The sequence below is a fragment of the Gekko japonicus genome, unplaced genomic scaffold, assembly GCF_001447785.1.
Source record: "Gekko japonicus isolate JY-2015 unplaced genomic scaffold, Gekko_japonicus_V1.1 scaffold1051, whole genome shotgun sequence".
Classification (NCBI taxonomy): Eukaryota; Metazoa; Chordata; class Lepidosauria; order Squamata; family Gekkonidae; genus Gekko; species Gekko japonicus.
The window spans coordinates 48,764-69,696 of NW_015160868.1; the positions used below are offsets into that span (position 1 = coordinate 48,764).

The 20,933-nt window shown below is 38.9% G+C and overlaps 1 protein-coding gene across 1 annotated transcript in view; it reads left to right on the plus strand.

The window, feature by feature from the left end:
• CHD9 (chromodomain helicase DNA binding protein 9) overlaps positions 1–20,933 on the plus strand; it is a 70,600-nt gene that overhangs the window by 14,507 nt on the left and 35,160 nt on the right. Inside the window, exons 3-9 of the mRNA XM_015422292.1 lie at positions 6,454–6,791; positions 15,821–15,932; positions 16,975–17,043; positions 17,137–17,192; positions 18,862–18,979; positions 19,382–19,468; positions 20,495–20,632. Of these exons, the coding sequence (XP_015277778.1) occupies positions 6,454–6,791; positions 15,821–15,932; positions 16,975–17,043; positions 17,137–17,192; positions 18,862–18,979; positions 19,382–19,468; positions 20,495–20,632 (918 nt within the window). The remainder of the gene's footprint in view (positions 1–6,453; positions 6,792–15,820; positions 15,933–16,974; positions 17,044–17,136; positions 17,193–18,861; positions 18,980–19,381; positions 19,469–20,494; positions 20,633–20,933) is intronic.

Consider the following 20,933-nt stretch of genomic DNA (forward strand, 5'->3'; position numbering starts at 1 on the left):
CCACCTGCAGGCGGAGGTCTTCCTCCCGGATTTCTTCACAGCTCCGAAATCCCCAGAGGACAGACTGTTACATACCTTGGATGTCAAAAGGGCACTACTGTTCTACCTCAACAGAACCCGCCCAACAAGACATGACTCCCAACCGTTCATCTCATACGCACCAGCGAGGCTGGGGACTCGCATCACGGCTCAACGCCTCTCAAAGTGGATTGCGGGTCTCATCCACCTCTGCTACTTGATTGCAAAGCAGCCGTTGCCTGGCCCCATCAAAACCCATTCAACCTGGGCTGTTGCGGCTTCCACTGCCTTCCTCCAAGGAGTACCCCTGACGGACATCTGCAAGGCTGCTACCTGGGCCACGCCTAACACCTTCATGAGGCATTACGCCCTGGACGTCCATAAGAACTCTAATACCAACATGGGACGTCACATTAACACCTTCATGAGGCATTACGCCCTGGACGTCCATAAGAACTCTAATACCAACATGGGACATCACATTCTTTCTTCGGCGATGCAGTAAGGACCTGCCAGCACCCTCCTCCAGGTAGGCTTCCTTATTCGGACGCTTCCTTATTCGGACGCTTCGAATACGCCGTCAGTCCACTGCTCGCTAATCTCCCATGGGTGTGAAGCACAGAGACCACGTCGAAGATAAACAGGTTGCTTACCTGTAACTGATGATCTTCGAGTGGTCATCTGTGCATTCACACCACCCGTCCTCCTTCCCCGCTGCTGTCAGCTTCTACATTTTCAATAGGGGTTGATTTGCGGCGGTTCGAAAGAACTGGCGGGATGTCCACGCCCACCCCTCTGGGCATGCGTGGTGGGGTTCCTGCACACACCCGAGGGACTGAGTGCGAAAATCCGTTAAAGAGCTTGCTACAATGCCGATCGATCCAGCGTGTGCGTATTAGATTCCATGGGTGTGAATGCACAAATGACCACTCGAAGATCATCAGTTACAGGTAAGCAACCTGTTTTTCATGGCAATAAGGCAGTTCAACTTAGCTACTTTATACAGCGTCCCAAATCCCCAGCAATTTACAATCATAATAAATAAATAAAAAGCTGCTTTACATTACAAATATTGTTAGCTATCATATTACCAACCTCTTAAAAGAAGCTATGGCTAAAATACTTAAGCATCAAATTGCCATGTGTGTATATGGATGTGAAATAATAGGAGGGTAAGTTGTAGTCATGAGCCTTAATTCCTGCCTAATGTCATTGGTGGACCAGCATGTACCATGGTCTATATCAAAGGCCACTGATGGATCTAGAAGAAACTGCATGGAGATTCACTGAATTCCAAACGAAGATCATTCACCAGGTCTACTAAGATAGTCTTGTAGACTTTTAAACACTGGGAAGTTTTAAAGTCTATTATAAGTTTTCATTCACTAGTTGCATATAGTGAGTCCTTGCTTTTGCTCAAATAAAAGCTTGTTAGTCTTCAAGGTGTCACAAGACTGCTTTCTGTTTATTTTTCTCTAACTTTGTTGGTCACTCCTCAGGGCTAACTAAAGTAATTTCTTTCCCATGACTTAGCCAGAAACTGTAGTAGGGTACATTAAGAAATCCCCAAAATCTTAGTACCGAGGTGTATCCATTCTGAAAGATAGAAATCAATTAAATACAATTCAAATAATTGTACTAAGCATATGGTTGAAACATCACTGATTGAGTTTGTACCAGTCTAGGGTCCAAGTGAATCTTAGGACCTTGATTTATCAGCATAGTGCCTACAAAGCCTTGCAGGTTTGCTATAGCAGTCCCTAGATGGTTTGATGTCTATACGGATTGACCATTCTTCAGCCTGCACATTCCCTGGTATGGTTTTGTTGGGTGATTTTTCTGCCAGTACAGTGGTGGAGAGAAAGAGGACTTTCTTTACCACCATGGTACAGCTTTTTTCCCCAGATGGCTCTAAACTAGACATGCTCAGATTTGTAAGAAATTCTGTCGCATGTGCAGTGCTCTCCCAAATTGTCTTGGCACTGTCAATTCCCCATGAATCGAGGTGAGCACACCTATGGTGACATGGGGAGGGTGGTGGGACTGTTTTGTTTATACTCAAAGTTATCCTTTCCAGAGGCCGGGTAGGCCACCAAAAGAGTAGTCATTGAAATTAATAATTATATCTCATGTACTTTGCACAACAGTTACACTATTGGTTTCTAGGGCAGGGCTCAAGAAATCCCAGGTTTCCTTGGCACCTAGAAATTTCACTGTGTCCCGTAGCCTTTTTCAGCAGTGATTGTACTGTGGTGTTTCTCAGCAGTTCTCAGTGAAAGCACAAAGGGTTGGATCCAATTAGTTTTTCCACTGATGAAAAAGGGAGGAAAGGGGCATCAATAGGGCTATATTTGGGATCATGAGACCTACACAGACAAACCCATTGTGGAATAGGAGCTGTAAGAAGGAGAGAAATTGGCCAAGGTTGAGCAAAGAAGCTAGCTGGATCCAACCCAGAGTTTATCATTTTGCATCAGAATGTTTTGTTATATGACATAAAAATAAATGTTCATCAAGTTCTTATTATTGCTTGTTTATATGTAAACTTAACTTTACACCATTCAGTGAAGGTGGATGAATTCATTTTGTAACCACCTGCCTTCTGTACTGGCTCCAATATTCAATTAAATGGAGCTTTTGAAAGCAATAATGGAATTATCAAAAAAGTGAAATGAGGCTGTGGTTAGAGGTTAACTTTTTATTTTGGTGATGACAGTTAGTGGTACTCCTATATATATTACAATGCTTCTGTCTTAACTTTAATTATGTTTTGAGAAAATATGAAAAACTTAGGATTAGGTTTTAGGATAGCAATCACTAGAAAATATGGTCATTAATATGAAACCCAGAAGGTTTCTGGGTCAGCTCCTGCAGCCAAACAATTCATGTTAAGTCCTCTTCTAGGGGTGCACCAATTAAGCCGGCTTCCAACACTTAAAAGTGATATAGGCCTTCACTAGTTAGAGTCTGTCCATGACACACTCAGTTGCCTGGTGACCTGTATGGTTGGAAGGCACATAATGTAGCAGTGTTATTCAAGCCAAATAGATAAGGGTCTGGGTGAGAAAACTCTTGGGAACCTTATGTACCCTAACTGTGCATTCTATTTTTTTCCCCATTTTATTACAATCTTCTTCCAGGGTACACCATTATGTACATTATTCTCCACTCCATTTTGTTCTAAAGAACCCTCTGAAATAGTGACTGGCTGATGATCACTATTCAATATTAGAACAGAGAGAGAAATTGCCCTGCCCTGGGTAGCCCAGGTTAGCCTGATCTCATCAGATCTTAAGTTAAGCAGGGCTGGCCCTGGTTCGTATTTGGATAGGAGACCACCAAAGAATACTAGGGTCACTATGTAGAGGAAGGCAATGGCAAACCGCCTCTGAATGTCTCTTGGCTTGAAAACCCTACCAGGTCACGATAAGTCAGCTGTAATGTTGTGGCAAAAAAAGAGCGAAATCAGAGGGGATGCAAATATAATAGTGAGATCTTGTACTGCCTTAATTTCAAATACTAAAAACGATCAGATTTTTATTTTTTTATTATTCACCATTCATATTTAAACTATTATTTTGTTTGCAAAATAGTTTTACATCTACTGGCACTTGCTGACTTATCTTTTGAAGTGGGGGCACTCCTGTGTCATGAAAGTAACATCAAAGGGTCATGTGGGAAGAGTATGCAACACAGCTTCTTCCCACACAAGCATTTCTCCTTCCCCAGTGGCTTCCTTGTCATTAGAGTAACAACAGATGGGGGTACTCTGATGTGAACTTGTTGGGCTGAGGGGTGAAAGATAGGGAAAGGAGACAAAAACAATTGCTTGGAATAAGAGTGTGCGTGGGGGGATTAGAGTAACAACAGATGGGGGTACTCTGGTGTGAACTTGTTGGGCTGAGGGGTGAAGGATAGGGAAAGGAGACAAAAACAATTGTTTGGAATAAGAGTGTGCGTGGGGAAAAAAGATTGTATGTTAACTTGAGGTGCAGAGTAGCAGCTGTGTTCAGACTTTGTTCTGTTCTTCTGAAATGCCAAGTGCATGATTGATAAAGTGGGGAAAGGTATTCTCGATTTTGGGACTGCACAGTATTTGAACTTTCAGACATAAAAGATTTTGTTTTGTGTAGAAGGTATTAACATGAAGCTGAAATAGAATGGATTGAAATTAGTAATAGCTAAGTTTGTGTATTTTTATGTGTGTACAGTGTGGCTGCTTAGAAACATAAGAAACAGAAACATAAGAGATGGAAGAGTAAGAGTTAACTACTGTACCACATGTAGGGAAGAGCAGTCCATTGGGGGTTAAATTGCAGAGTCTAATGGAATAATAACTGGTAGCACCATCTGCTGGCCTACTTCCGCAGAAGGAGTCAGTATTTTTAACGACATCTCTAATATTCATGCTGATGCATTTTGATGCTTTGTGCATTCATTTCTGTCTGTGTTTTGCTGGAATCTGGCTATCTGCTTACAGCTATTGTTGAAATTCTGCTCTTCCGAGGAGGTTGCCGGTTCTTCGTGCTGTAGAAGAACAGGGGACGCATGCTTGTCAAGGAAGGAATATGTTGATAAATCACAATGTTTACTTATGGAAGGTTGTATATATCTTGGCTTTCGGCTTGCTAAATAGGCCATTTAGCAATCTTCTTTCAATGCTTTTCTCTTGAGCACTACCTGGGGGGGGTGAAAAATCAGAGGGCAAGCCTTTGTCTGATGCCAAAAATGTCTTCAGTGAAGAGGCCAAGAGGAAGGGTAAGTGAAAGCTTGAATGAGTGGGAGGAGGAGGGGTTCTTTGGGCTAAAAGGCTAATGGGATTGAATAACCTTCCTTATTACTGGCTGCTGCTGCGGGAGTCGTACTGCATCGCCATCTTGAGCTTGTTGCTGTTTTCTCGAGTCTTCGTGATTTGTTGTAGCCTGCAGGCCTTGAGGTGGCATTTTACTTAGCTACCATAAAACCCTGCTTTTTCCTGGTGCTGCAGAAGTGCTGTTAAGCTTTGATGAAGCATATATAGAAAATGTATCCAGTGAAGCGAACTGGATTTGGCCTGAAAATGTGTTTGGAAATTCCTCGTGATTTTCCACCATGCTGTAGTCAGAGGCACACTTATGGGTGAGAACATAACAGAATTATCTGCTTTTGTGTGTGTGTGTGTGTGTCTATTTGGATAGGAAATTCTTTCCATTCCTTATGGGTTTTTTTAATGTCCTCCATGAAATTTCAGACAGGCTGCTGTAAATGCTTATGCTCGAATGAGGAATATCAATCTGCGTATGTGTAAAGACAACAACCGAACAAAGACACTGTTTTAACTGTTCCGTGTGATCAGTTACACTTATGAAATTTTTAACAAATAGTGTTTTGTAACAAATTAAGGCTGTTTTAGTGTAGTACCCATAGTTTCCCTGTGCAAACCAATTTTATCTATATAGCCTGGCGGTAAAACAGTGCTTATATACCAATTATGTTATGACGCTATCTTTTATGTTATATAAGTCTGTATAATTTAGTATTTGGTGTTGCTTTGTCTGTGTGCGTTGTGCATATTCCCTGCATAGGTTTTGTATCTTTTGCTTTTCTAGTTGTTAAAGGTTGTAATCCTGCATATTTTTGTAATGCTGAAGTGGCCTTTCATGTGGGATTTGTTGGTTTCCTTTGAATTAAAAAAATAAATGTTCTGTGAAAGAAAACATTTTGTTACATTAAAGTTACAAGCAAAGGAAAAGTCAAACTGATAAGTAGCTACATTCCTTCCATTTACGCTTTTATGTGTGCTATACTACTGAAGGAAGGGTAGTGCATGTACAGCTGGAATGAAATAGAATGGAGAATGCAGGGATATAAATAAGGGAGGGAAGTAAAACTGGAGTAAGTTGATAAATACAGTACAGCAGGCCTGGTATTATGGTTGGCTGGTGCCTAAAGCTTGGAAATTCAGCAACCTTCCTTGCACAACTGCTAATCTAGTGGGTTATGTATGTGCATCCCCCCACCCCCTTTTAACCAGACTGAACATTTCAATCTATGGGAAACAAAAATAAACAAAAAAACTTGTTGGTCTCTACTAATAGAAAATTGGCAACATTTTTGGCTACTATTTAGACTTGTCTGTTTCCCCTTTTCCTTGTATAAGGAAATAATGCTATTGTAACATAAAACAGTTTTGTTGTAACTGAAAAGTACAAAAGCTATCCCTCTAATTGTTTAGTAGTAGTATCAACAATGTAGAGAGAACTTACGCTTGTTGGTTTTGGTTCAAGGTAAATATACTTTTAGAAATAGTTGGTGTCTTATACTGGCTCCTCTATGAGTTAGTGATAATATCGGAATTTATATATTTTTGAATTTGCCTGTAAATATCATTTTTTGTGTATCACTGTATAAAATAAGAAAATATTTTAGGCAGCTCATTTGTTTTTTTTCTTGCAGCCTCCTTCCAGCAAGAAAACAGATGGTTCTGGGACATATCCTAAGTTGTCGAATACCCAGGTGAAGGCAATGTCTGAAAGGAAACAGAAAAAAAAAGTGGAATCTGAAAGCAAGCAGGAGAAAGCCAACCGAATAATATCAGAGGCAATAGCAAAAGCAAAAGAGAGAGGGGAGAGAAACATTCCACGAGTAATGAGTCCAGAAAACTTCCCAAGTGTTTCAGCAGAAGGAAGAGAAGAAAAAAAAGGTAGAAAAATCAAATCAAAACCAAAAGATAAAGAAAGCAAAAAACCCAAAACTGGCTCTTCATCTAAAACTAAAGAGAGAGCAAAAATTAGGTAAGTAGGGAAACATTTGTTTCTTTTTGGAAGTCTAACACCCTAACTGTACATGTAGCAATGTTTATGTGAGACTAAGTTGTACTGTTTTTAAAGGGACTTAATCCAAGCGAACACGTATAAGATTGAAGCCCTGGAAGACTGGGAATGACATCCCAGTGAGGAATTACTCACAAGGACTCAAGGGGTAATAATTGAGTAACCAATGAAATAATCAAAATAATGCAAACAACATATTTCCTGTCTCAATATGCAATTTTGCTGGCTCACTGTAGGTTACTGTCATCAGTGCAAAAAGTCCCAGGGATGTTTATGTCTCCAAAAAGCGTTGGAGCCACTAAAATAGTGAGGATACCTACCTCTTGAGTTTTTTCCTAAATTGATCCAGTTGAGGGGAAGAGAATCAATTATTTTGTGTACTATAGAAAGAAAATTGGAACAGAAAAGTTTTTAACAAAGATTTTTCATACAGTGCACCAAGTTAAGTAACTTCATCTGGAAGCTCTTAAAAACAGCAATTTCAGTAATGATTAGGCAGCCTGTGTTAAATGTCACTTTTTTTTTTAAGAGCTGCAATGGTTAATGACAGGGATTGAAAAAATATCACAAGCCCCAAGAATTATTTTTTTATGCATGCATAACCTTCAGTATAAATGTGTGGTCTATTCTGTTACTTACAATTTTGAAATACTTTCAGGCTTGTATTATCTTGATTTCTACTCCTATGGAGTATTTGTTGATCGCCTCAGTTCTTGCCAGAGGTGCTTTTTTGTTGCTTCATTTGAAATCTCACTGCAGTTGGATCCTCTCTTCTGAGCTATGTGTCCCTAAATTTAGATATAATATCCCAGCTTCTGTCAAAACGAATGGGGGCAGTGCATTGGTGCTTTTTATGTAATATGGAAGATGTCTATCCTGCATGCAGTCATGAACATTTTCTTCAATATTTCAACAGCTGCCTCCTTTTTCAAGTGTCTTTTGATTTTATAGCCTCTGCTTATAATCACTTGAAACACTTTCTGTTTTGTCCTTATAGTGGTTTTGTATCTTGGCTTAGCCTTCTAGCTCACTAATGTACACCTGACGTGTTCCTGTTCCTCCCTTGGTGGTATTCTGCATTGTTGTTTATACCAAAGCAGTTTATTTTTTACCTGTTACAGTACTTTGCATTGATAATCACAATTTGGTTTGCTTGAATTTTTTGTGTGTGTAAGTATTTGTGTGTGTGGGTATATGCCTGGAAGTCATGGTTGATTTCTGGCTACCCCTAGTGGGGTTTGGAAAGGTGGCTTGCTATTGGCTGCCTCTGTGTCCCGGCCCTTGGAGGGTCTCCCTTCCAAGTACTTGCCAGGGTTGGCCCTGCTTAGCTTCTGAGATCTGATGAGATCGGGCTTGCCTGGACTATCCAGGTCAGGGCTTGTTTTGCTCATCTTTTCCTGGGGTCTGGATCTGAGTTTTGGTTTGTTGTTTTGGTTTTGGGGTTTTTTTGGTAGGGGCTTACAAGGTTCCATTCCATCAATACGTGTACTTAGAATGTAAATAAAGGTGCTGGATAAGACTTCATAGTCTCTTAAAATGAGGTGCAGCTATATGTCCCCCTGACGGGTTTCATCCTGTAATCAGACTTCCGGTATTGCTTTCTTATATATTCAATATGATGCCTGGAATATCAGATGGCAGAAGTGGATAGAAGTGTTCTTCACCAACTCTGTCCTTGATAAAAGCTGCAGCCCTTTTTTCGAAGTACAGACTATAGCATACACTACATTTTTTAAAACAGATCTTTAATCTACTGGATTTTAATGTGTGGGATTTATTATTTGCCAGTGTAAAAAAACTGAGCATGGTCTTATGCTGTTCATTTTTAAAGAACTATACATGTCATTCAGTTCTTCATATTTTAGGTAAATTTAAAGTAAGAGTCCCTCTGATTTTTGCAACAACGTACTGAGCATATGTAATTGTGTATCTTACTATGTTGTGTCTTCATCAGTTATACAGCACTGGCTCAAGTGAAAGTCAGAAGAATATTATCATATGGTGCTGGGTACATAGCACAGTGGTACTTCTGTCTCATTCTGCTTTGCCTTTATTGTATTAAAACATGTGCCTGAGATGGTTAACAGCACAGAATTTATCAATAAAACCAGTGGATGAAACAATAAACTGCAATAAAATATAGAACAAAATACAAAAACAGCCAAATCAAAAGCGTCAGCAGCAACTAAAACAGCAAACCAAACCAAGCCACAGTGCAACCACATAATAAACTCGTAGGGGAGACAAAACCAAACACAAATTATTTAAAAGCCCATTGAAATGTTTTTAAAAATCTTAAAGGGAGTTAAACAATCCCTACAGCCAAACTGCAAGCAAACATTGGTCCCCACTAAGAGACTCAAACTGTGGATTGTCCCAGCAGAGCTGAAACTTTGTAAGTTTAATTTCTAAGTCCATTGAAGGTTTAATTTCTTAAATCAATTTAAGATCTCATATATTTACACTTGATAAACTTGTCCTCCTGTACAAACTATATGATACAGAAAAAATGTAAACTTGTTAACACGTTATAACAATTACAATACTCCCAAATGCTGGTTGTTTTTTTTAAATTAGTGATTTCAGAATAGTTAAGCACCCAATTCCTGTAACGCTCCATGTGCCTTTTTCTTCTGCATTGTCTTGACTTGCCATGTCCTGCTTCCCTCGTATGACTCAACTGCTCCCTGAAACTTCCCATGCACGTCTCTCTTGCACGTCCTGCCTTGCCAAAATATGTATCTTGGAGTCCTAGTGGAGTCGATAGGCACTGAAGTCCAATAGATCCTTCCTGTCTGTTTTGTAGTGGATTCTGCAGTCTCTCCTTTTAGACTAAAAACATGGGGTGAGAGTGGACAGAAGACCTCACTTTTCTGCTACAATGTAGGACAGTCTTTACTTCAGCATCATCTAGGGTGCAACCACCTGCAATTTTGAAGAAAAACAATGTCTGGGAAACACAGAGCTACAGGTAGAAGTAAAATAAATAAATAAATATGAGGCCAAATGTGGCCACCAAGATGGGAAGTATGGGCTTTAGAGCATTGGCTCTTGAATAGAGGAATGGTTTGCTCGTGGCTGACCCCTAAGATTAGGACTGATGTGAATATGATCTGGGGCAGGGGTGTCAAACATGTGGCCCGGGAGCTGGATCAGGCCCCCGGAGTGCTTCTATCAGGCCCGTAGTGGAACTGGCTGTCTTCTGCTTCTTCTTCCAGCTCTGCTGCTGCTGCGTCATCATAGGTTTGCAGCTTACAGCATACTCAAGATTGCAAACAGCACAGACATTTTGATGTAGTAATTCAGAGCAAGAGGTGTCAGTTATCAGACACTGTTAAATAAACAAAATATTGCAAGAGTGCTAATGTTTTAAGCATGATTTTAAGTAAAAAAAACCTTTGTGTTTGTGTCCTTTATAAAGTTTATATCTTTGCTACCTGGCGTTACATTTTATAACACACATGGCCTGGCCCAACAAGGTCTTATTTATGTCAGTTCCAGCCCTCATAACAAATGAGTTCGACACCCCTGATCTAGGGACTCCCTCGTTCATGATCTTTAGCCCCCTATGTGGTAGGTGTTTAAAAACCACCTCCTGTTTGCCATCCTGTACATCCTGTTTGTGGTTACCCAAGAAAAGGTTTGCAAAGGTGAGCTGAAAATCACTGTAAACCTATGGAGGCAGATACAAAGTATAGCAGATCTCTCGTGTTCCTTTGTTTCAAGCATCCACATATGTGCTTGGGTGAATCTAGATGACCTTCAGATACATTTCAGAATTATGACTCATAAAAGTGGCAATATAAATCATGTCCAATGTGGAGGTTTGCCAGGATAGTGTGGCTGCAGCAGCAATAAGCATGATGACTAAAGAACAGCTTTCTTTTATAATGAAAATGGGAGAGGATGTATAGAGGATATGGGGATATCTGTCATTGGTTGAAGCAGATATTTTAAGTGCAGGATGGTCTGCTGATTCTCTTTTTGCCTTGTTGGCTGGTGGATTTTGTGATGCAGTAATTTATAATTCTATCTTAATGTCAGTTCCTTTGAATGCTGGTTTTTACAATAGATTATTTGTCTATATTTTGGAAATGGTTAATTTCTGAAAAACTGAACTAACATCAAGCACTTTTCAGTAGCCCTCCTATTTGCTGTAATTATAAAGTGCTTTTGCTAACCATATGATGTTCATATGATGCGGATCCTTGAATTCAACTTCAGGAGAATACAGGAAAGGTGAAGGTATGCCTTTTTCAGCAATAGGTCAGTGAAGCTTCCTTCAGTTCCTTGCGGCATATGGAACATAAATCCCTTTATCATAGCAGGACAATTTATCCAGTTTCATGGGATTTTGATACCCATTTTGGGACATCAATTTATGCTTCAAGCCAGCTAAAATTAATGTGGTTGACTTAGTACCCTTCAAACGCTTAAGAGATAGATTTGGTTACAAATCTACCTTAATTTGCTTGTTCTAAGTGGAAACCTTTATTTTATGGCACACGTGTCTTTAAAGATATCAGCATGTAGTGTATTGTGGATCTAATTAGGCTTCTTATTGCTTCTGCCCAGAGCTGGCATCTTACTTTCTGTGGGTTTCCTTGATTATTAATATGTGGAATAATGCTGTTGCAACAACAAGCCTCAAGGATAGGCTTCTGTTGAAAGAATGTTAAAAATGACTTGACATTCAAATGCAGTTGCTCTTATTATAGTCATCTGCATGTGCACCAAGTTAGATTAATTTAATGTAGGTTATTAATAAAAAGCAGTATCTCCATGGGTGGCTTTAGTGATGTGAATAAGATCAGTTTTCATTAAAGTCTTGAAGCTTTCAAAAGATCCTGAGATTCTTTCAATTGCATTTTTATAAAGGCCTAAATTGTAGGTAGAAAATTTTCCTTGTCCTTTGAGAATATAAGTAGATTGTCCTTATCAGATGGAAGTAGCAAAAGGACTTGTGTAAGAAAAAGTTGTAGGTACAATTGGGGGGGAAATCAATTGGTTAATTTCTAAGACATCACTTAATCGCTCTGCAATAATCAAGTGTCATGTACTTCGATATAACAAGAGGAGTACAGGTGGCCCAGGTTAACCACATAGATGGCTTTTTGTCTTACTGTAAAGGTTTACAAGGAGCGGCAACAGAAAAATTCCATATCTGATATGCAGTTGGCACTTTTACTGACAGTATCATACCCATGAAGATCCCCCCCTCCCGGGTATGTTTAAAATTATCACCCAGGGTTCATCTACTTTGAAATCCTTGACTTACGCATAGTGAATTGGTGCACGGTGCATTAGTCATATTTTTCAATTTGGCAGTACTTTATGGAGATGGCCTCAGATGAACTTGAATATTTTTGGCTGCAAGAAAGCCAATTCATTGGCAAGATTCAGTGGTAGAAGAGGAATTCTGTATGGATCTGTCAACTTGAACGTCTGTAGTATGTGAAACTGTAGATTAGGGTAAGCAAGCTTAATCGGCAGTGAAGGGTGTGCTCAAAACAGCATCAGTCTAAAGGATTGTAGCTACTTTGCTTGTTACTCAAACAGTAGTTGAAAAAACGCCTGCATTGTGGCAGCTGCAATAGCATCTCAGTTTGAGATTGTAGGGCAGGTTGGGGTTTGTTAACAGGGGAAAAATAGAGGGAGAATGCTGATTGAGTCATTGTGCATGATGACGACGTACGCTATGGGTGTTTGTTATAGCTGTTTTCCATAGAAGTGATTATGTTAACAAGCCCTAGTTTTGTCTGTTTTGGTAGAAATATTGCCTACTTCAGTGATTTTTAAAATCAAGATCGTGCTACTAAAAGCACACAGGCTTTGACAGCAAATCCCGATATCTATATTCTTCACGTTGATTGGGGGGGGGGGGGGTACCGCACACCCCAACCCACACAGCATAATGCAGTTGAAGTATTCGTTGTGATTGGTGGGATAACACCAGCTGTGATTATTGGCCACCATGCCTGGGAGAATGAGGGATGTTTTAGGTATTACCCCACATGGAGGCTATTAGAAACGGTTTCCACATAGTGGTGTTCCATGCAGGAATTGTATGGTTTGTAAGTATGTGTGTGTGCTGGCCGACTTGTATATTGCTCACAACATCTGAAGTTGTTTTCTTCTTAGCATCATTTTATGGGCATAGCTCTTTACAGATTACAATACTTGATACCTAACTCAAGGAACTTTGTCTTATCTTTGAGATAAGGGGTTGGTTTGACTCCAACAGAGTATTTCTGCAGACACATGGATTTCTACCCACTAAGTGTGACTTTCTTGATACCCCCACCACCACCACCACCACCACCATGCAGCTCAAAATGGAGTGGCATTTTGGGCTCCATTGGGAGGGAAGTGGTGGGAAAGTCATGCAGAAGTCCTTCTATAGGAGAAAGTGTTTTGGATCCAAGCCAAGGTGCACCAATTTTAAATCAAGACTGATTTATATCAGCAATTTAGATTGATTTTAACATATTTCCATTATTTAGATACTTCTTAAAGTACATGCTGATTTGTTGCTATAACCATAAATATTAGTTTAACCTGAATAAATAAAGGTTTCCCTTGCTTGAAAGCCAGTCGAATCCGACTCTAGGGTTGCGGTGTTCATCTCTGTTTCCACGCCGAAGAGCCAGCGCTGTCCGAAGACATTTATGTGGTCATGCGGCTGGCATGACTACATGCCAAGGCGCATGGAACACTGTTACCTTCCCACCGAAGCAGTAGCTGTTTATCTACTTGCAATTTCTTGCTTTCAAACTGCTAGGTTGGCAGAAGCTGGGACCAGAGATGGGAGCTCAGTCTGTCATGCGGCACTCAGGTCTCGAACTGCTGAACTACAGACCTTCTGGTCTGCAGTTCAGTGTCTTAACTACTGAGCCACCGCAGCCCCTTTAACCTGAATAGGATCTTTATATAATCTCACAGAGTAATTTATACGTTCCTTAAATATATAACTTTTTCTAAAAATTATAAAACTCTTAAATCATCTAGAGCTTGTGTTTTAAATATCTCAATGCTTGTGAACCTAGCTAAGGTCTCATTTACAGCCTGAAGACATGATAGATTTTTGTGCAGAGGTATAGGTTGAAAATAATGGGTTGGTTGCCCTTTCTCTCTTGTCATATACCTTCTCTGTCCTATCCACACCTCACAAAAGTAAATAATTTCTGTCAGAAGCAAGGGCGGGTACTAATGGGCAGTTCAATGTTCTTTATAAGATGGGAAGTGCCGTTTGATATTTATAATTAGGGTACTGAGCCAGTTGCAGAAATCAGATACCTACTAAGCCACATGGATCCGTGGTAACTTCACAGTCTCTGGACCCTGGTAACAGACCATAATATTGAAATTTGTGTTACATAAAAAAGAGTTTTTGGATTTGTTTTAAATCATTTTTATCCATCCTGCAGCAAAGGAACAGATTAGTAGCAGAAGAATACGTATTTATTTCAGTCGCATGTACTTGCCTTAGTTTGAGAGAATGGGGGGACTGAAGAATTTTGTGGAAGTCTTAATTTTTTTTTTAAAAAGTGGATTTTGAATCTGATGCCAGCTTGATTGCACACTGATAAGCGTACAAACATACCACCTCATATGTAGTATGCTGTCACTTTTGGTGTGTGAGAAAAAGAAGAGTTGGTTTTCTCTACCCTAAGAAGTCTCAAAGCTGCTTACAATCACCTTCCTTTCCTTTCTCCACAACAGGCACCTTATGAGGCAGGTGGGGCTGAGACAGTTCTGAGAGAACTGTGACTGGCCCAAGATCACCCAGCAGACTTCATGTGGTTCTCCAGTTTAGAGTCCACTGCTCTTAACCACTACACCATCCTGGCTTTCTAATTTGAGGAGCTGTAATGTGTCTTTCAGCCCAACATGAGGCTGATATAGCCAATATGAGGTTCATGTCAAAATCTTCCACAGGAAAACTTACATACTATTCCGGTTTTTACATATTTTTTCTGCAGTGAAGGTTTAAGGTTATATAATTGTTAAATTTCATAAGCTGCGATGACATTCTTTAATCGTAGTGGTAATACTTGCACCGCAGTTACTACCTGCACTGCATCACTTATTTAAGCAGCTTTATCTAATTTCTATGTGAGCTGCTATAAATTAGCAGCCTCTGGCCAGTAATGTTTACTGTTTCTTGCTGTGTAATAATTGAAGCAAATGAATAAAGGGCAGTGTTTGGGGGGTGTCTGTGAAGCTGCAGAAAATTATGTTCTAAAGCAATTCTCTCACTGCTGCATAGTATATAATTATCAAATCTATATTATGTAAAGTATGCATCTAAGGACATCTCTTTATCTGAATTTGGGTTTGATTGTAATCACATTGTGATTATTCTGAGAATGCGTTTGAAAAGCAGCACTTGTCAGATTTTAAATAAGGAAAATTATATATATTTGCAGCCCTCTGATTAAAACCAGATGGAATGATATTAATATTGCCCCTTTTTCTATAACCCTTTGACTATAAACTCAGAAATAATTAGCACTGTCATATTAGGAATATAATTTTCCCTAAAATACAATTCTGTAGTCATTATCAGCCATTACTGACGGAATGCTTTCTATAATTCTTGGTGTTTTGAAATCCAAACTGTCAGGCTGAAAATGTTATGGGTGTATTTATACTATTCGATCATGTACAAAAATACTTTAAAATTATGCAATTTGTATTAGTTAATTTTTATACCAATTGCAGTGTAGCATTTGATTTCATGTGTCAGATAACTAGAGTTTCTATTTATGCAAACATGGATAGATAATCTTCTAGTCGCACATATTAGCTTGCTAAATTAAGCCACATTTTGAGGAAGAAAAACCTGGATTTCCTCTCTGTTCAGTACCTTAGGAATGATGAGGAAGAAAACATTTTAAATGTTTAATCTTGAGAGTATGCCTCTGATTAAGTTTCAAGGCCTACGTTTTTATGCACATGATTATTTTTTTTCTTTTGTTTCTAAACAGCAAGCTTATTATTACTCTGGGTAAAAAGCAGAAGAGAAAAAATGAGTCTTCAGATGAAATGTCTGATGCTAAGCAGGCTTCTCAGCAGCCATTCAAAGATGAAGCTTCTCAGGTATTTAGAAACAAACAGGTGCCTTCAGAAATCTTTCTGGGTGTGTTAACTTAGTTCCATTACCTCAAAACAGCAAACATCTACCTCTGTTCCCCCCCCCCCCCACTTATTGCCATCCACCAGCAAGCATATGAGGAATATAGGCGGGAGCAGATGGAGATGGATTGGCTGAATGGTGCCATCGATTACTATTGTTGATATCCTGGGCTCTTTTTGTAGAAAAATCCCAGCAGGAACTCATTAGCATACTTTACACTTTTTCATTGTAAGTGAAACTCATTTGTGGTGTATACTTCCTTCAGCTCTGTTTTCAAGGCATTAGTTTACATGGTTGACCTTGTCTAGGCAATAAAAATGCACAATTTGATTCTTTTTCCCCCTTAAATTCATTGCGCTTTTACTGGCACATGTCACTTACACCACTACACACAGTCAGTCTTGAATTTGGAAGACCCAGTCTACTCACCTTGCCATTTTATAACTATGTGGTAAAACAAAACAGAAATGTGATATGGTAAAGGCTTTAATCCACATAAGATTAGGACACCTTGTTTCTTGAAGTAAAGATTGCTTGTGTGAATAGGAATTCCTACGCATGTGTGCATACAGCTCTTCCACCAGTCAGCTTAAGGATCTTAAGCAGCATCTTACCAACTGATGGTTGGAATGCTACATGTAAGCAATTAAGAAATCTCAATTGTAGATGTGTAGCATTACATGTAAGCAATTAAGAAATCTCAATTATTGACATGTAGCCTATTTATTTTCAGCTGATTTACTAAGGATGACAGATCAGTGCAATAGGATGAAAGCATGTTTGTAAGGCTTTCTTTATTAAACAAAGCTAGAATCCTTAACAGCCAAGTGAGGTTGCATTGAACTGCTCATTGGCGGGAACTGATGAGGATGGCAGAGAGCGTATGTTTTGTGCTGATTTTGATACTATACATTTCATATATCAGGTAATTTCTCAACTGACATAGGCAATCAGAGCTTTTACAGAATTTTACTTTCCTCCCCCTCCCCCCTTGGACCTATTTAGGAAAATCCAAGTGAAGAAGATGCAGCAATTGTAGATAAAATTTTATCTTCCAGAATCATAAAGAAAGAAGTGAGTACATATGGAGATGTGAGTCTTTTGGTTCATAATTTTATAAAAAATATAAATGAATCTTAGAAAACAGAATGTTGTGTACTCTTTCAGATTCCTGGGGGAGTGACAGTGGAAGCAGAGGAATTTTTTGTTAAATACAAAAACTAGTAAGTATTGCCACTTAAATTTTGGAGTTATCATTGAACTCTTCTAGGTTTTTTTTTGTCCTTTTTTAACATTTTTATAGGGGTACAGAAAAGAGAAAGGGTAGGGGGAGATAAAAGGAGAAACAAGCCAAAAAAACCCCATAGGGGCACTTTTTACGAATATCAAGACATACATTAGTAAGGGAATATATGATATAATCAGTCAAGATAATGACACTTCACACATTTCATTCTACTTAACACATTTCATCCTACTATTTTCACATTATAAATTATCATTATTCCCCATCTAGACAATTGTAAAGAAAAATACAGAGATTAATTCTTTTTGGCTTTGCATATAACATTAAAGTGACAACTTTACAATTTACAATAAGAAGATATAGAAGAGAAAAGACAGGAACAAAACATAATTTTCCATATGATACTTTAGCATTTATATAATGACTTGTTCATTATATCTAAGCTAAGGAGATTAAATATAATAAGCATAAAAGGCTCTGCAGTTATTCTCAAACTCATTTATTGGCCTGTTATTTATATAGTTTGCCAGTTTTGCCTTAACAGCATATACTTGCATCTTCTCTTTCCAATTCTGAATATCTGGGCAAATCTCAGCTTTCCATTTGGTTGCAAATACTACTCGCACCATGGTTAACATATATCTAAACAATTCATGTACTAATTCTATCACTAGTCTAAGCTAAGGAATAAATGGGTCTCGGATATCATGGCAAAGTTTATAATTTTTTGGTTTTTGCATTTTGGAATGTATTTCTTTCCAATATTAATAGCCTTTTTACAAGACCACCACATATGGTAGAAGGTACCCTTAATCCCTTTATATTTCCAACTTTATCATTTTTATCCATCTTTTCTGTATATTTTGAGGTGATATATCATTGAAAGTACATCTTACACCAATTTTCTCCATTGTTGGAATATAAATTGTTGGAATATAAAGGCTATAAATTTTCCCATTGTTGGAAAGGGAATTTTTTAATCGAAATTCTGCGACCATTTCACCATACATATCTTAACCATCATATTGAAGCAAATGTTCGTGAATATGACCTAGGTGGTGATCTTTTTTATTCAAAAGAAAGAAAGAAATGAATGAATGAATGAATGAAAACTCTTCTAGTTTTTGATACACTGTCAGCTTGGAATGTTTCAAGGGCGGTATGGAAGAGTTACAGAATTGTGCTTGGGGTCTTTGCCAGCCATCTTTCCGGCTGCTGTTCCAGCATGGCTCCCTTGTGGAGATAGCCAGATAGACAGGTTGCTGCTTACCCTGCATAGCTGTGGGCCTGGAGCTCCTTGTTCATGCAGGGATGCCTCAGGCCAGCAATTAACAGATGGGAGCGTGTAATTGTGCTCCTGATTGTGGATCAGGGCATCAATCTGTGCGTCTTTTGCTTACGTGTATTTCACTGTAGGCTCTAAGGTGAGGGCCTGTGGTTCTTTGTGGGCTCCTTGGCCTTGTGGCTTTGTCCCTCAGTTCAAGAGAAGGAAAATAAATATACTAAATAAAATCTCTGGGACATAGAATATCAGGAGCTGACCTCCAGTTCTCTTTAAGCGAAGGATTTAGTGAATATTAAATAAGCAGACCTTGTGATAAGCCTGTGCTTGCAAGAATGTAACTAGTGATCTTTTGTAAATCTAGCTCCTACCTCCATTGTGAATGGGCCACAGAACAACAACTTTTAAAGGATAAAAGAATCCAGCAGAAAATCAAACGTTTCAAGCTGCGGCAAGCACAGAGAGCCCATTTTTTTGCAGATGTGAGTATGTGTTTAAAAAAAGAACCCTGCAACGCCAATTAAAAGCTCAGTTGCCAGAAGCCTAAGTGTATGCTTAACATTCAATAGTTCGTTACATTCTCTTTGTTTTCTTTGTCTTCTGTTGTTTAGCAATTATATGTGGATTTTCATATTAAAAGTAGAGAAGTGATGTTACTCTTGGGTAATTTTACCAAGCAACGCTGATGAGTCTTCTCTTCTCTTTAGTTTTGTTTATGACTCAGTAATATCATAGTTGGTGTATGCTTATCCAGAACTAATGAGTCCTGTTTTAGAAGAAAAACCGCCTATAAATGCTATAAATAAATATAGCACAGTATTACAGAAGTGACTGTTGCCACAGGGCATTTAGTAATTTTATAAATATATTGTGCTTAATTTCAGATGGAGGAAGAACTTTTCAATCCAGATTATATTGAAGTAGATCGGGTGTTAGAAGTCTCCTTTTGTGAAGATAAGGACACTGGAGAGGTATGGACCTGAACGGAAACAACTGAACGAAAGCTAAGGCACACGTTCCATAAATTCTTCATAATCAGTCATCTGTAGAGTAGCGCATACTCGTGCGAAAGGCATGTATATATAAGTGTACAAATTCCATGTTCTGTTCTTATCACGTATCAGTTTGAGTTTTGGAAAAAGAGTGGCAAAGGGGAAAGGTAGAGGGAGGAGAGCAGCTGGACTGTTTTTACCAGTTGATCCTCCCACTCAGTTGGCCCTCCTGGGAGGAAGGGGGGGGACCCTCCCAGTGACTCTCGGACCACATGGCTAGTCATGGCAGAGAGTAGAGTGTCCTTCCTTTCATTTTTGCAATCCCTAGGCCAGGTCTGCATCTGAAGTCATAAGGCAGAAGGAGACAAAAGGAGCAGCTGCAGGTAAACCTAAGGCAAAGAGGGGAAGAAAGGAAATACATGAAATTTCTATGCAAAGAACTTTAAAAGTAAGAACCAGGAGCCTGGAAGCTGAGAATGGTGCTACAAAAGGCAATAGCTGTCAAGTGTTAGATGATACATGAATAGTTTCAAATTTTGGACACAAGGAGCGTTGCTCTGATTAATCTTTGCTGCCATAAATAACAGTGTAAACTCGTTTCATCCATGTTATAGGTTGTCAAAACTGCTATGTTTCTTTTCCATTTGGTGTCATGGCTGCTTAACTTTGTCCAAATAGTACCCATTGATTCAGCTTTAAATGTTTCTGAACTCTCTCTGCTTTGCAGTTTTACTCCAGTTGTCATTTTCATGTTCTCATGTCGTAAGGAAGATTTCCAGATTACAGGAGCAAATCATTTTTGATCTGTCTCCTATTTGAAGAAAGGTGCCTTAGTTCTTTTAGGCTATCTATGGATACATGCCTCAGAAATATAGGGTATCCTTGCCATAAAATGTTATGGCTTATTTTATTTTTTTAACTGCATAATAATAGATGAAGGTATGCTGGAATTCTGTCTACTAAATGGAAAGTTGGTAGCCTGACTGATTTTTCCCCCCACCACAGCCTGTTACTTACTACTTAGTAAAATGGTGCTCATTGCCGTACGAAGATAGCACATGGGAGCTGAAAGAAGATGTAGATCAAGGAAAAATAGAAGAGTTTGAACAACTGCAGGCTTTAAGACCGGATTCAAGGCGGCTGGTAAGAATGCATGTGTGTAATATCTCTCAAATGAAGGTACGCACATGTGGCTCCCCTTGTGCTTTTGCATGCAAAAATTGCTTGAGCCAAACGAGCTTGGCCTTCAGTTTTTACATCCAGTTATATTGCTTTAGGCTAATAATCACCTCTTGGCCTCTGTTTCCCATTTGTAAAATGGGTATATTAAGGGCTTTATAAGAGCGTTAAGATTATGATCTATAAATACGAAACAAATAGACCAAAGGCCAAATTAATAATTTTTGTGAAAACTGTATGTGGAAAGGCTCTAATGCCTTGTAAC